Source organism: Leiobunum rupestre, chromosome 1 (assembly GCF_980474605.1).
Source record: "Leiobunum rupestre chromosome 1, qqLeiRupe1.1.hap1, whole genome shotgun sequence".
NCBI classification, from domain to species: Eukaryota; Metazoa; Arthropoda; class Arachnida; order Opiliones; family Sclerosomatidae; genus Leiobunum; species Leiobunum rupestre.
In genome coordinates, this window is record NC_143384.1 from 98,583,664 (window position 1) to 98,599,225 (window position 15,562).

The window sequence follows — 15,562 nt, forward strand, 5'->3', positions numbered from 1 at the left end:
GAAAGTGTTTTTCTAAAATTCCCAGAAGAAAAATCACATTGCGATGAACAAGTCAACTATATTTGCAATGCTTGGAATGAAAGAAACAATAAAGAGGTTGGTGCTTTGAGCAACCAGTGCCTAAATAAGCTAGAACAATTAGAAATTTCAATGAAAATGGAAAGCTTTTCCAAAGAGCAATCAATGAAATACCCTTCTTTTAGTATGGTTAAACAATATATGAACATGGTATTATCTCTCCTTGCATTTATTCGATCGGTTCGTAGTGCCGATTGGGAGCTCCACCTCGAGTCTATAGAACAGTTCACAAAGTATTTCTTCGCTTTGGCCTTACGGAATTACTCGGCAATGTGTGCTTGGCATTTGGCGGAAATGAAGGCGCTAAAAGATAAAGACCCAGAGACCTGGGACCTTTTAAAAGCGGGAGATTGGTTAAGCCCCATTTTCATGCTCGCTGGTAGCAGGTAAAAATCGACAAAATCCGCTTCAGCTATACACTTTTTCACTTTCCGCGTCGATCTGTTTCAAACAGATATTTTAGCTTAATTTTCACGCTTGCGAGTGGCGGAAGCGAATTTTGACGATTTTTATCCGCTACCAGCGAGCATGAAAATGGGGCTTTAGCGAACAAAAATGTAACTCCTTTCTGTAGTCTAGGTGGAGATGAAGGTCTTGAACAAGAAAATCGGAAAATGAGGGTCATTGGAGGATTGGTGGGAATAACCATTCGACCAGAGACTCTAACGAAATTTTTTCTGGCTCCTCCCCAATTAGCAAAGTTAGCCGAAGAAACAAAACTGATGGCTGGAACGCGCGTTACATCTAGTCAAACACTGTCGAAACATCACGAGGATAAAATCTCTATTTCGTCCCGCAAATTGAACAATGTTTCAAAACTCATTTCGACAATGAACACATTTACGAAAGTACAAAAAGACGTTTGTGAAATGACTGCGGTTGGGTTAAAGCCTTAAAGGAGTACGAAAAGTTTGTTAAAGAAAGAATCATCGATGGTAATGTAAATCTATGGGACCCTCTTCGCAACGTTAAGCTTCAGATTTTCAGTACAACTGCGAAGAAAGTCAAAGTTAAAACCAAAGTGGGCATTTTGGAGTTAAAGTGTTGGTTGCACGAAATTTTAGCTATGGCTAATTAATGATTCATTAGAAAGAGCAAACTATTTATAGCAAGTACAGAAAATTTCATCAAAATCGGTTAAGTGGTCTTTGAATTATTATAAAAAGAAGTCGAAATGGTGGAAATCGAGTTTTTCGGCGAATTTCCAGACTTTCTCGGCACCCATGACGTCAGAAAATGCGAAGCGTATCATTGGCTAATTTTCTGTAATACAGTAACATTTCTTTACATCTGGGATTAAAAGCAGGTTGATTTAACACCCAGGAAAAAGTCCTACGCAGTAGTAATTGGCATACACAAGCCTACGTAGTAGTCTAGTAGAAAAACGATATGAAACCGAAGGCTCCTCGTAAATTTTTTGTTAAACGTCGGGTCGCGCGCGCCTCGTAGCGCGCGCGTAAAAAAATATTTTTTATTTCAATAATAAGCCTAATATTCTGATTAAAAACCTCTGGTTTGAAAACTTCTACAAGTAAACAGAATCCCTCCACTTCAATTCATTCATTCTATTTTCGGAATAAAACTACAGCTTTGATTTGCCCCAAATTGCTCGTGCTACGGAGGAGAGAAATTCGCCGAAAATTTCAGGATTTTGAGGAGCGAAAAAGGTCAGTTTCGGACTCAAAGTTAATACACTTAGGCTTGGAAATTTGTTTCGACAATGACATTTTTGGAAAGAGAACGTCCAGGGCTTCAAAACAAGCCCGAATTCATTCGTTTTTATTACTATCGATTTTTCGTGCAACCAACATTTAAAAAAAAGATCGAAATCTATTCACCCGTCTAATTCTATTATGTCGATCTCGACCGGACATGGACTTGCAGGTAGTGGTTAGCAAGTACGAACTTACTATTGTACCGAGAGCTTTATTCAGCGCTGATGGAACATTGAACCACAACGACGATAAAGCAAAGCTTCTTCATTCTCTCGTTGCTCTGTCAAAATCTTTCGAAAATATTGAAGATTACCCCCGTTTAGAAGCGGAGCGTACCTTTAATGTAGCTATAATTGATGGAATGGCCAAAGTCCAGTCCATGAATATAAAGACCTTGAATACGTGCTCCGACTTAGCGAAATATTTCTGCAACAGGATCTTTACCAAATATGGTCAGTTCACAGAAGTTCATGTAGTATTCGATACTTATATCGATAACTCCCTTAAAAACGCTACGCGTATTAGAAGGCAAAAAGGAGCTACATCAATAAGGTACAAGATCGAAGGTAACACTCAGATCCGTTTAGTACCATTAAAAAAATTACTCTCACATATCAAAACCAAAGACGAGCTCACCGTCTTTTTGAGTCAAGCTCTGATTGTGGAAGCCAAACGAAGAAACCAAAATATGGTGATCGCGTTCAGAGCACAAGTCTTATCGACGCATTTTGATTGTTCGGAATTGCCGAGTTCTCACGAAGAGGCAGATACCAAAATAATTCTTCTCGCTGTACATATGCTTCCAAGAGAGGAGCAACCGAACTATCAATTTTTTCACCGGACACGGATGTTTTAATTCTGGCAATTCGAAGATACCCTCCACTACCGGTACGCTCAACAATCATTAGAACTGGACCTAAAATTATAAGAGTAGAAATTAGTACAATTTTTAACGCGCTTGGCCCACTGAAGGCTTCCGCATTGCCTGGCTGGCACGCTATCTCTGGTTCCGACGTTACTGGTTAGTTTTCAGGCAAAGCTAAGACTACTTTTTGGAACAACTTTATTGTCGCTGAAATCGATGTTCTTAAAGCTTTAGCGTCTCTTGGGAGTGAACCAATTAACCTAACCGACGATATTGTTAGAGGAATTGAAAAATTCGTGACATCCGTTCGCTGGTGGATGTTTTCGAAGAAGAATTCTCAAGGAGAGACGCTTCCTCCAACCATGGGAGTACTGATGTCCGCTATTCGGAGGGCCCATTTCCAGTGTATGGAGTGGTATCGAGACTATCTTCCGAACCCAGATTTACCACCAGGCACAAATTACGGGTGGATATTCGAAAACGATATATTTGAACCAGTACTCTGCGACTTGCCGTGCGCTCCTGAGGAAGTACTGCAGTTCATCAAATGCAATTGTACCCGTGGTCGATGTAAGCCGCTCTGCAAGTGCGCGTCGCAAACACCGCGTCTGCGTTGCACAGAAATGTGTGTGTGGAGCCAAAGATAATTTAAACTCATACCCTAGATTCGAATACTGACAAGGAGAGTACCCGAGGTGTTTATTGCAGAATTTTTTCAAAGTCGGGCGTAATGTAGACCTATATGAGGTATGATATTTCCCAAAAGGATACGTTGCACTACCCATTCGATTTGCCATGGCAACCGAAAATGTTTTTGACCACTTATAACAAAAAAATCTCCATTTAAAAAAGCATGGGGTTTTCTCGGTTTCACAGGGTCCTAGCTACGAAAATTTAAAAAAAAAATTAAAATCACGAAATGGGTATTTTGTACCACATTTAGGTAAATTTCATCATTTTTAGGTTAATTGGAACAATTTTGAGGTATATTTGTATCAATTTTTATGTAAAATAAGGAAAAAATCTTATTTTTGTTTTAAGTGATCAAAGACGTTTTCGGTTGCCATGGCAAATCGAATGGGTAGTGCAACGTCTCCTTTTGGGAAATTTCATATCTCATATAGGTCTGCATTACGCCCGACTTTGAACAAAATCGGCAATAAACACCTCGGGTACTCTCCTTGTGAGAGCTTTCCCATTGACGGTTTTGTTACGAAGCGTTTACCCTTTTCCGGCACGTGACCTCAGAAAAATCGGGCTCTTTCGGTTGCGGCAAGGCGCAAACCATGGAGCGAATTTTTTCTGAGTTCCGGCGGGAAGTGGGTAAACGCTATCGGCAACGCGCGAGAGTGATTTCGAATCTAGGGTACGAGTTTAAATTATCTTTGGTGGAGCGGACGAAGAAAAGTGCGATAACGCGTATGTTGAAAATGATAATGTCCGGAGGGTCATACCATGACAAAACGCCTGACGTTGAACACCCGACCCCTTTCGATTTCACCCAAAATTTGCGTATATGGTTTTTTGGGCCTAAGAAAACGATTTTGAAAGTTTCATAAAGATCGGTCGAGCCGTTTACGAGATACAGCATACGTGTTTTTTCAAAAGTACACCTTGACCCCCTAAATGTTTTCTCCTATATCTTATGATGTAATTTTCGCAAAATCACATATAATATCTAATTTTAAAGATAATGCGTACCCTAATATGAAGGGTGGGGTGCATTTGGCCGACTCCTCATTTGACCGACTTTTCATTTGGCCGACTGTTCATATGTCCGAATGCCCATTTGGCCGACAGCTCATTTGGTCGACTTTTCGGTCGGCCAAATGAGCAGACCATATGGCCGACTACTCATTAGGCCGACTACTCATTTGGCCGACTACTCTTTTAGCTGAAATTCTGGTCGGCCAAATGAGCAGCCCGTTTGACCGACTGCTCATTTGTCCGACTGCTCGTTTGGCCAACTGCTCGTTTGACCGACTGCTCGTTTGGCCGACTGCTCATTTGAACGACTGCTCATTTGAACGACTGCGATTACATTTAATAATATAATTTTTTTGTGTGAAACGTCCGTTCGATTTCAACTCATTCCATTGCAGACTCCATTTCACGTAAATGTCCGACCACTCAAAAGTTTGAATGGATACGCGGTCTTTATTTACTACCGCTAATTGCTCCATCTACTCTGAAACATAACTATCTAAAAAGCAACTTGAAAAAATAAAATAAAAAAGACATTTATAATGAGGTGTTCAATTAAAGTATGTGTATCACAACAAATGTAAGGGTATGTCACGTTATACCAAGAACCCATAGACGTACTAAAACACGCAATTGTAGCTTTAGGCCATCGTGAAGCCTCCTAATTTATATTGCAAAATAAGCTCCGCCTTTTCCTTTGTCTCCTTTCGTAACTTCTTCCGCGCCATCTATTTTGCCAGAATATTAAAAGTTCTGGCAAAAATGAAAGGTCGCTAATTCAGGAACAAAGCATGAGCCTTCTTACAGAACTAACTTCGTAATCAGTTTTAATAGCAATACAAGTAACAATAGTGGTAGAAGCTAGACTATAGCTTCGCCTCCTAAAAATTATAGATTAGGAGTCGATTTAGGAAAATCCCCATTCCCTTGTTTTTAGTATGTCTATGGGTTCTTCATTATACTGATTCAATTGATTTAGAATAATTTCACAATGCAACATTTTTTGATTTCAAAGAGTAACTCAGTATCCTAATTAGTTAGTTTATTCTATATAAAAAAGGATTGACTTATGTAACAACATCTATCAGTATTAAATATAAATCCTTAATTATCTTATCATATTATTGATATCTATCATATCATAGCATTTATTAATAATGATTTTAATGATCTACTTGTTATTAGCGTTCATCTAATATATCATATGCCATATTTATTGAAAATTTTGAATATTTTCAATATGGTGGGCGGGGTTGAATTTGGTTCCCCCTAGCGGGAGAAATATACAATTTGAGATGCCTAATTTTTTTGTCGATTATACACTTAGTAATAGCAAGTTAAAACCTAAAAAAATATTTCATTTACTTAAACTTGATTAATTAAAAAATTTATTATAATTTAAAGGATTAGGTGGGCTAGCGCCTCTCTGACGCACCTCCCGAATTGTCACCATCGATATTCGGATTCAGCTCATTTTTCTGAAGAGAATTACACCTTCCGCTATATTCTACCATTTACTTGCACACGATTCCACAAAAGACATAGCAGAAGGGATTATTAGGTCTCGAATGGACACGGAAACCTTTGAATTTCAGAAATAAGTCTTGAAAATTCCATAATTTGATTGGTGGTATCTACTATCACGAGACGAGGAAGAGTTATCTGAAATTTGGGCCGAATTTTCAAATGATTCTATAGCGCTTTGCTATCTAAAATATATTTAAAAGAACACCTGGCGGGAGTCTATCCGCAAGACCGATAGATGGCACTAGCTTCGATTTTCAAAAATAAACTTTCATACCTCAAAAGCGGAGTTGGCTCTCCTTCATGGTACATGCTTCACTTTTAGAGCGTAGTTGGACAGGGTTGCCACAAAATTTTCAGATTCAAATTCCCTGACTATTCCCTGACTATTTTAACAGATTTTCCCTGACTTATTAAGGCCAAAATTTTTCTTTTATATTTTACTTTTATCAGAAGTTAATAAATTTAGATGAACTTATATTTCAGTAAAAAGGTTATTGCAATGTTGAAAAAATTAGCCAAACATTCAAGGAAATAAATGATAATCGTGGAATTTGTCATAGATCTAGAGTTGAATTACCTTCAAAAAGTGCCAAGATAAAATTGAATTCCCTGACATTTCATTGACTTTTTAGGCCCATTTTTAAATTCCCTGACTTTTCCCTGATTTCCCTGACTTGTGGCAACCCTGTTGGATACTACTTCACCCGTGAGACATTGTATTACCTACCTTTTAGGTAGGAAGTATTTAGTTGAGTAATATGATGAAAAAATAACGCATTTGATATTTTCCTCGGAATACGCACGAATGCTATTTTCCTAAGTTATGGACCGAAAACACATTATTGGATATGTGACCTAATCAATAAAAATACATACGTATCCACTCCCGCCCCCAACCAAGTCCTGGTTTTAAGAACAGACCCCCCTTCTGAGGCAAAGTCAATACGATTTCGTATACACGTACAAATAAGGGAAGGAGGAGGTACGCTAACAATTTTACTACCACGCTTTTCAACAGGCCTATAAAACGTTACCAGGCTATTTCTATAAATAAATCCGGATACGTGTTAAAAAATACGCAATTACATTTTGGTTTTAAAGTTTTTATTGATGACTAGAATATACTATAAACATCACAGAAAAATCAACACAACATGGGTTTTATTTTTTCCAGTATTGTAATAGTTTTTTTTTCTTTTAATCCAAATTTTCGTTTTGCTATTTTTAATATTTTAAGACGTCGTATGTTAGCCTTTTTTAAATACTAACATCAAAAATGTTCATTTTACATCCCCCACATTGTTAACATTTATTTTATCCTATTTCGTTTTATTATTTTGGCAAACATATTCATCAATTAAAAGCAGCCTAAATATACCAGTACGATCATAAAACGTTTCACTGTTTTACTGTTTAAAAATATAAAAATATAAGGACTAAAAAATGTATATGGGAGGGTATAGTTTTACTTTAATATACTATCTATTAACTACTATAAATATTTGTAATTTATTTAAAAATAAAATATTTCAAGATAATATTCTATATTAAGATATTAATTTTAAATGTTTAAGAAAATGCATTAATAGGGTTTTGATAATTCTTTTTTCAAAAGAAAATCGATTAATAAGGATCGGATTTTATTAATCGATTTACTTTCTTTTAATTTAAAAAAAAATACGATGATGGTTTAAGGAGGATTTTAAAATTTTAGTCAAAGTTTCCAAACATCATTAAAATTTCGTGTTAGGCTTAACTAAAAAAACCTACGTATGGACAACATAATCTTTCTTCCTTATAATTAACATAAAACTGTGCAAAATGACGAATATCTACCGCGCGATTTCATGTTAAAGTGGGGAATATTAATTTTTAAGCCCCCGGCGATTTGATCTGATAATTGTTGAAACACCATTTTGTTATTTTTTACACCAAATATATACACACATTTTTATAACCCATAAAGTGCGAATATTGTTTCGCCTAAATATACAAACCAGTGTAATTTTATCTGAACAAGTTTTTTTAGCGTAATATATTTTTATAATTATTTTTAGCGTGTTTTTTTCTTGAAATTCCATAATATTGTCTTTTGAAAATATTTCTACGTATACCACTTTCATTTTTTCCTATTTTCAACATTAGCTTGAATTTATATTTGACATGAAACTTCTATTATCAGTTAGACACACAACATTTTTAACATCTTTTTTTGCAAAATGTTTTTTTCCACGTATTCATGTGTATTTTTTTATTTTAAGAAATCGCGATTTTTTTATGCGGTTTAAAATAACTTTAAAATGATCTAAAAACCGAAGCCCATCTTTTAGAATGTTGTTATTAAAATATTTTGCGAAAAAATAAAACGCTGGAGAGGAACGTTTTTAATTTTTCTAAAAAAAATTACATTTTTCATTTTACCACGGGTGGGTGTTCAACTTTCTTATACCACACTTTTTCTGGGCAATAAAAAAAATTCAGGAACAAAGACCGAAGTAAGCCATTTAAAAAGGCTTGCTATTTATTACAACACGAATGTAAAATAAAAGGTTTATTTAAGGACCATATTATCGATGGCAAAGGGGCTAGCTTGAGTTAATGAAACTTTTGTAAATGCTAAAGTCAGGCTGATATAATTTTTGAGAGCCTCAAATGTGGATCAAGGTCTTTGGTTTCTAACATAATTGACTCTTAACCTTTTTTAATTTTATTATAACCATTTTCAAGCTTTTCTATTTAGAGAGATGTTATTGCCTTCCCCATATAATGTCAACTCTTATTAATTCCACCATAAATTTATAGTCTTATGTAAATAAAGGTTACACCAGCCAGCTAAAAGGCATCATATTAATACTTTAAATCATTTTTGAACTACAAAAGTAGAAAACCTTTTATCTGAACTGTTGACTGCTCCTTGCGCAAAATTAATTCCAACACAGAATTTTCCTAAATTCAAGGTTTGGGCAGATTTTATAGTAAACATATTTCAAGACTCAAGAATAGCTATGAAAGAACTTATGACCGATCTATCAGTAGGGTAGTAGCTCAAAAATGGATTGTTAATATAAGCTTACTTTTATTTTACCTTTGTTTTTTTAGTTAATAAAAACTAAAGTGCTACATAAAATTTTACAAATTCTAAGAACTATCACTAAAAGGTTGGTTTGCTAATTTAAGTATCGTTATAATGAAACATATTAAAACTAAATTGTTTATGAATACCTGTTTTTGACAAATATAGTCTATTATATATATATATATATATCACAAAGTGTATTAAGTTTTATTAAGAGGAAGTTAAATACTACGAAGAAAAATATTGCTATATTTATGGGAAAATATTTTTAATTTAAAAAAAAAGTGGCTTAAATTGTATTTTACGAGAAAGGGGCAAAGTTAACAAAATGCTTTGAAAAATATTAAAACATTTTTGATATACAAGGCCCACCGCCCATTGTTTTTTATATAATATTTATGGATATATTTACAGATGATGAAAATGAAAATTTTTGTATTCGAAAGCATTGGTGCATTATTAATGGAGGAGGAGGGAGGTTTTTATACGAAGACTGATAATTAAAAAATGGAAACCTAGATTTTAGATATTTTTTCCCCATTTTATATACAACGCTACAAACCTACTTCGTATACTTATTGCCAAATTATTTATCTAAAATGATCTTTTCTATGTATTTTTCTCGAAAGTATTTACGCTTTAAACAAACTTTAAATTCTATTCAGATTAGTAAATTCACATTTTTGTTACGTGTTGTCAAGCTCAAAACATTTAAAAGTGTTTACTCCATGTTTTAAACTACACTAGACCTAAAAAGTTTTATTCAAGACAAAGGTTTTACTTAATTCTTAGGCTAAGTACCGTTACTTTTTTCAATAAATTTCTAAGTTTTGTCATGACTAAACACGATAGCACTGACAGTTTCTTTTTTAACTTTTTTTCCACCAACGAACAATTTCATTTTTTTAACGCTTTGAATAAGGCAATTAAATACGTGTTAACATTGGTTTGTCTGCCTAACATTACTGTTTTTTTGCTTTAGTTTTTAATACTTTAGTATTAGTTTAAGCCCCACATTGATTTAAAAAATAAAAAACCCTAAAGATGTGCGCAATCTTGTTCTCAATATCATTCCAAAGAATGGCTGAATTATCTATTACTAGTGCGGAAAAAAAAACCATTTAAAAATCTAGACAATTTCCACAGAATACCAGCATGCATACGAACCAAATTACTGGTATGTCACATAATTTTGGTTTGGTAATTACAAAAAAAAAAATTAAATTTGCACATATTAAACTGGGAAAAGTTTATCCCAAAGAATTTTAAAGAAATATACAATATTTTTTAAAAATCAAACATGGCCATTCGTGGAATGTTATAATTTCAAACAGCATCCTTTCAAAACTAAGATATCCTCCCACAAAAATAACTTTCGCGAATTTAAATTTCTTGTTTATACCAATAACTCTTAATTGAAAATAAATCAATACTGTTAACATGTTATTTTTGTCACCTTTGCGATAATAACATAATTATAGTAATAATAATTTAAATTAGCAGTTTCTCCTCACCTCAGTAGGCGGGAGCCTGAAAATTTGATATTCCAGAGGGTATTTTTTCGGTTTGTTGGTTACCACTATTGAACGGTGGCTCTTGGTAAGTCTCATTCATATCAGTACCTCCGGGGTAACTGGAATAGGGAGATCCACCTGGTATGGCGTGTGGATCAGCTTCGTAGCTAGGAGCAAACGCCGCATCTGCCCCCTGGCGGTAGCGTTTGAATGCGAAGAATACGCAACCAGCCTTAAATTATAAGTCCCATGGTGGTTCAACCCCAAAGAAATGCACTTTTAGATGGTTGTCAATATTTTGGGTTGCAACAGATTACTCCCAACCAGTACAAGGCAAGCATTTTTAAGCCTCAGACTAAGCAAATTATAGACAAGCCTACTAACTAAATGAACATCAGCAATACGGTTCAGGAAGGTAGTAAAAACTTACTAAGATAAGCGCAGGTTGTGAAAAAAATTCAGTAATTAAATAACTCAGGGTATAAAACAAACCCAAAAATAAAAGGGATTATACTAAATCACGCTTCTCAACATTTTTTCCATAGAATGCTATAGCTTTTTGAATGCAGAAAACATCGATGATGAAGCTTCAAACAGAAAAGTTGAATCAAACAAGACTTACCCAAGTAAAGATTGAAAAGAAGCTGAATGCAATTGCAGCTCTAACATTGCTAACCCCATAACCATCAAGGGCCATTTCAGATTTACGCCACGCATCAGCCAGATAGCAAAAGCAGACAAACCACATGAATGCCCAGAAACCTGGAGAAAACCAATAAGGTAAAGTAAAAATTTAGACAAAATCTTTTAAAAAAAAAGAGGGGGAGGGACATTATAAGACTCAACCGAACGTACCAGAAAAAGCCATATCTCCCATTACTGCTCGCCTTCGTAGTTTGATGCTGGACAAGTTATCAAACATTGCTTCAAGAATTAGAAGAGCAATACTGGCCAAAAATGCGATCACCCCAACACCAACACCCATATTACAAGCGTGGGGATCTTTGTTATATTGGCAATAATCATCTAGCCAACCCTCGGAGGCAATGCAACCAAAGACCACTACTGCAAAGAGCTGCAATTATTATAAATAAGTATTACAACCGTTTCATTACAAATTAAACGAGTAGGCTTAATAATGAAGGGGGTGTTGCCCTTGGCTAGGTCAAAGGTCAAAAGTATCCAAGGCTTAGGGGATAGATACAAGTACCACATATCAAGCTCAATCTAGTTTTATATTTAAAAACTTAACGCTTATTTTTGTAATTTACGATATAAGAGAAAAAACGTACCCAACATAATAGTCTCAAAATAACTTGTGGTCTCTGCACGAAGGTTATGGGGTCGAAGGGGACACCAGCTCTTCCAGCCCCGTAGGCACCCCCTCCGTTCATTTTGTACTTTTTGGGATAAAAATTAACTTTTCCCCTTTAAAATTTAGCTTTTACTTTGGTTAGCCGATAGCTTAGAGGTTAAATTGATTAAAAAATTTCACAAAAAAGATCGCGGACTCAGTTTTTAGAGAAGTCCGGTCACCGCGACGGCCTCTCAACCCCTTCCGTAACGGTCGACAATGGCTTCCTTTCAAAAATCCATCCCCCCCCTCTCAAAAATTAAAGAGTCAAAAGACCGATTTCATGCCAACATCCATAGAGACAGCCATAGCAAGGTCATTTTCCCGAATTGTGCTCGCTTCAGAAACGAGGCAGAAAATGCATATCTAATCGATTTTTCCACGTGGTATCTCGTTTCCGGTTTAGTTTGCTACGGCCAATTCGAGATATAAAGAATGCGGTTATTTAGTTCTGGATAAAGTTGCCCTTACGCAATACTGAAGGGAAAGAACGGTACTAAAATTAAGACGTCATTTCCTATCATAGTGGTTACATGCGTTCCTTTTTTCATTATCGAATTTTTCAAGGTTTTTTAAAGACAGCGTTAGTTATTTCTAAAAGTTAAAATGGAAGGTAAAAGTTCTAACGAAAACGTGTGCGTCGTTTGTTTTCGTAATATTAATATATATGCGGTTGGCATTTGCGATCATTACGATAGAGTTTGCTTCATTTGTTCGGCCAGGTTAAGAGTTCTGTGCCAGAAATTCGATTGTCCCATTTGTCGTAAAAATCTGCCTAAGGTAAAAATCTAAAGTATTACTCCCATATTAGTTACTAAAACCACTAAATTTAAATTAATAAAAACATTTTTTTTTGATTCACTTAACCATTTTTTTTTAAAGGATTCACTATTTTTTTGCTAGACCTAGTGAAATTCAATTTATTATTTATTCCCTATTAAAATTAAATTTCAAAATATGTTAAGTAACTATGAATTTCTTTTTCCTTTATAGGTTATTTTCACCCATCAAAAACAGCCTTATTCTGTGCTTTTGAGGCAGCCTTACTCGCATATTGATCACAAACCCAATATTTATTTTGAAAATGAAGATGTTGAGGAAGAATATCGCATATTACTCCAACATAAATGCCTCATTTGCGTTCAAGTTACTGTTTTTCAGTCCTTTGGTCACCTAAAAGATCACATGAGAAAAATACATGAAAAATTCTACTGTGAATTATGTGTAGATAATTTAAAAGTATGATAAATACACGAAAAATCCGTTTTACTTTTATGTTATTAAAAATTGGAATTTTTCATAGCTATTTACGTTTGAAAGAAAATGTTATAATCGCAAAGAATTGGCTAAACATAGAAGAGCTGGAGATTCAGATGATACATCACATAGAGGCCACCCTAGATGTCAATTTTGCGATACACGATATATAGATAAGGATGAATTATTCCGTCATTTAAGAAAAGAACATTTTTACTGTCATTTTTGTGATGCAGATGGAAGTTACGATTTTTATGGGTATGTTTATATTATTTTAAGCTAAAAAAGTTTTTAATGGGACAATTTTCAGAGATTATGAGCTTCTACGGAAACATTTTCAAGAGGAACATTTCCTGTGCCAGGAAGATTCTTGCAAAGATGAAAAATTTACATCTGCTTTCCGCTCCGATATAGAACTAAAAACTCACATAGCAGCTCAACACAGCAAAAACTATACAAAACAACAAGCTAAACAGGCCAGAACTCTAGAACTCGAGTTTACAATCACTCCCAGGTCCCAATACGACGAATATGAGGATGGTAGCAGAAGAGGAGGCAGAAAAGGCCCCAGAGGCGCCATTGGAAGAAGTAATAGATATCATTATCAAGACGAAGACTTAACAAATCAGACCCGGGAATCCAGCCAAATTGAACCCGAGGTTTCTTTTGACATTGATCGCAATAGTTCCATTGATTTTCCTTCTCTCGGAAATAATTCTAATGACATGAACAGAGAGCCAGTACGACGTCCACCTCCCCGTAACTACAGAGAATTTAATGCCATGGATGCTGAATATTTTCCACCATTGGGTGGAGCAGGGGCTGTTGGAAGCACGGTTAGATTAGAGATTTATAATCAGGATAAAAAATCTCCCACAAAAGGCCCAAATGTTTTGATCAAAGTATCCAGTAGAGGCCATCCCAACAGCATCTCGGCCGCTGCTATTGTAGCCTCAGCAGCACCTGTTCCTCAGCCCAAACAACATAAACCAGACACCAACACTGGTTGGTTTGCCGAAGGGTTCAAACCAGGTTCCAATGATTTCCCAACTCTTGAAACAAAACCAACCAAGAAATCAACCCTAAGTTTTACTCCCAATGTAAGGGCTGAAACAACTGACAATGCTTGGGTCAAAAACAATGGTAACACTAATATCAAGGACGCTAAGAAAGAATCAAAACCAAAAGATGAAGAGTTTACAGTTGTTCTTTCCAGCAAGGATAAGAAAAAGAAGCTAAAGAATGCAAACAACCAGCTTACAAAAGCTCATAGTCCAGAGAAAGAGATGGCAAAGCCACAAATAAAGAAAGAAGCATCGCAACCCAAAGAAATAAAGACAAACCAAGCACTCTCTGCTAAAGAAAAACCAACTGTTGATCAGAAAATTGATCTAAATGGGAAAACAAATAATTTACTAAGCAATGACAATCAAACTGGCTTTACCAAAGTCAAAAACCTAACTCCCATTGCCTTTGATGATTTCCCACCTTTATTGGGAGTGGAATTGCCCACCAAAGCCCCAGTGGTTCCACCTGGTTTTGATATTAAGAAGAAGCAAGTTAAGGAACCACCTCCTGGCTTTGATAAAACTAACCGGAATAGTACTGCAAATGACAAAGGCCTTAAAACTGCCAACTTCACGTTGAGTTCACTAGCTCGACAATTGGCAGTTTCTACCAACATTTCTGATAGTTCCTCCCCTGAAATTTCCCCCTCGAGTCACTCTTCTACTGTTTATGTTGAACCGGAAGATTTTCAAAATCGTAATCGCAACCTTATTCAAGAAGTTATGGAGCTTTTAGAACATGATGATGATAAATTTGAAGAATTTAAGAGCTATTCTGGAAAGTTTAGGAAAGGGCTAATTTCCGCCTCCAATTATTATCATGAATGTGTAAGAATTTTTGATAAGATAAAGTTTGAAAAAGTCTTGAGCGAACTATTAGTTCTGTTACCAGACATAGCTAAACAGAGAGAATTGCTAAAGGTTCATAATGAAAATTCTAACTTAGGAGGTGCTGTGCCTAAAAACCGTCAAAATTTCCTTGTTTGTGCAACGTGCCAACAAGTCTTGAACCGTTTTGATTTCAGAACTCATATGTTAGTTCACAGTAGTCCAACTTTCATGGCCTAGAAACCTATTAAGTACTTGGGAGTTTTTAAGCATCTTCCCCTCCAACAGGCTTTCGCAATCAGTTCATAAAGGTTTTAAAAGAATGTTAAATTTGATCAGATGTCAATTTTAAAATTATTACTGTTTTGAATATTACAAAACCATGTACTTATTTAATTCTTAAGTTTCAATTTGTTGACATTAAACGTTAAATTTGCCGTATTGTTTTAATTTGAAATAAAACATCATTTTGCTGCGCAAACTTGTCCTTCAAAAAGCATCAGAATTGGAATTGATTAGCTAAAATAATTTGTTAAGATAACTAAGTTTAGTAACGCATTAGTCAATTTATTTTTCC

General features: G+C 35.3%; 2 protein-coding genes across 3 annotated transcripts; one reads left to right on the forward strand and one right to left on the reverse strand.

Annotated features, from left to right (window-relative positions):
* Positions 1-7,015: 7,015 nt before the first annotated feature.
* On the reverse strand, positions 7,016-12,170 carry LOC149969127 (synaptogyrin-1-like). Of its 2 annotated transcripts, XM_090155505.1 has the most exons (5): positions 11,772-12,170; positions 11,335-11,554; positions 11,102-11,241; positions 10,480-10,711; positions 7,016-10,375 (listed from the first exon to the last, which is right to left on the reverse strand). In XM_090155505.1, the coding sequence occupies exons 1-4, from the start codon at positions 11,871-11,873 to the stop codon at positions 10,481-10,483; spliced, it is 693 nt and encodes a 230-aa protein (XP_090011631.1). In that variant the 5' UTR covers positions 11,874-12,170; the 3' UTR covers positions 7,016-10,375; position 10,480. The 2 variants fall into 2 exon arrangements, with proteins under 2 accessions (XP_090011631.1, XP_090011622.1); XM_090155496.1 differs by having other exon boundaries at positions 7,017-10,711.
* On the forward strand, positions 12,142-15,556 carry LOC149969128 (E3 ubiquitin-protein ligase ZNF598-like). The gene is made up of 4 exons (XM_090155485.1): positions 12,142-12,613; positions 12,827-13,072; positions 13,137-13,348; positions 13,401-15,556. The coding sequence occupies exons 1-4, from the start codon at positions 12,440-12,442 to the stop codon at positions 15,223-15,225; spliced, it is 2,457 nt and encodes an 818-aa protein (XP_090011611.1). The 5' UTR covers positions 12,142-12,439; the 3' UTR covers positions 15,226-15,556.
* Positions 15,557-15,562: the final 6 nt, after the last annotated feature.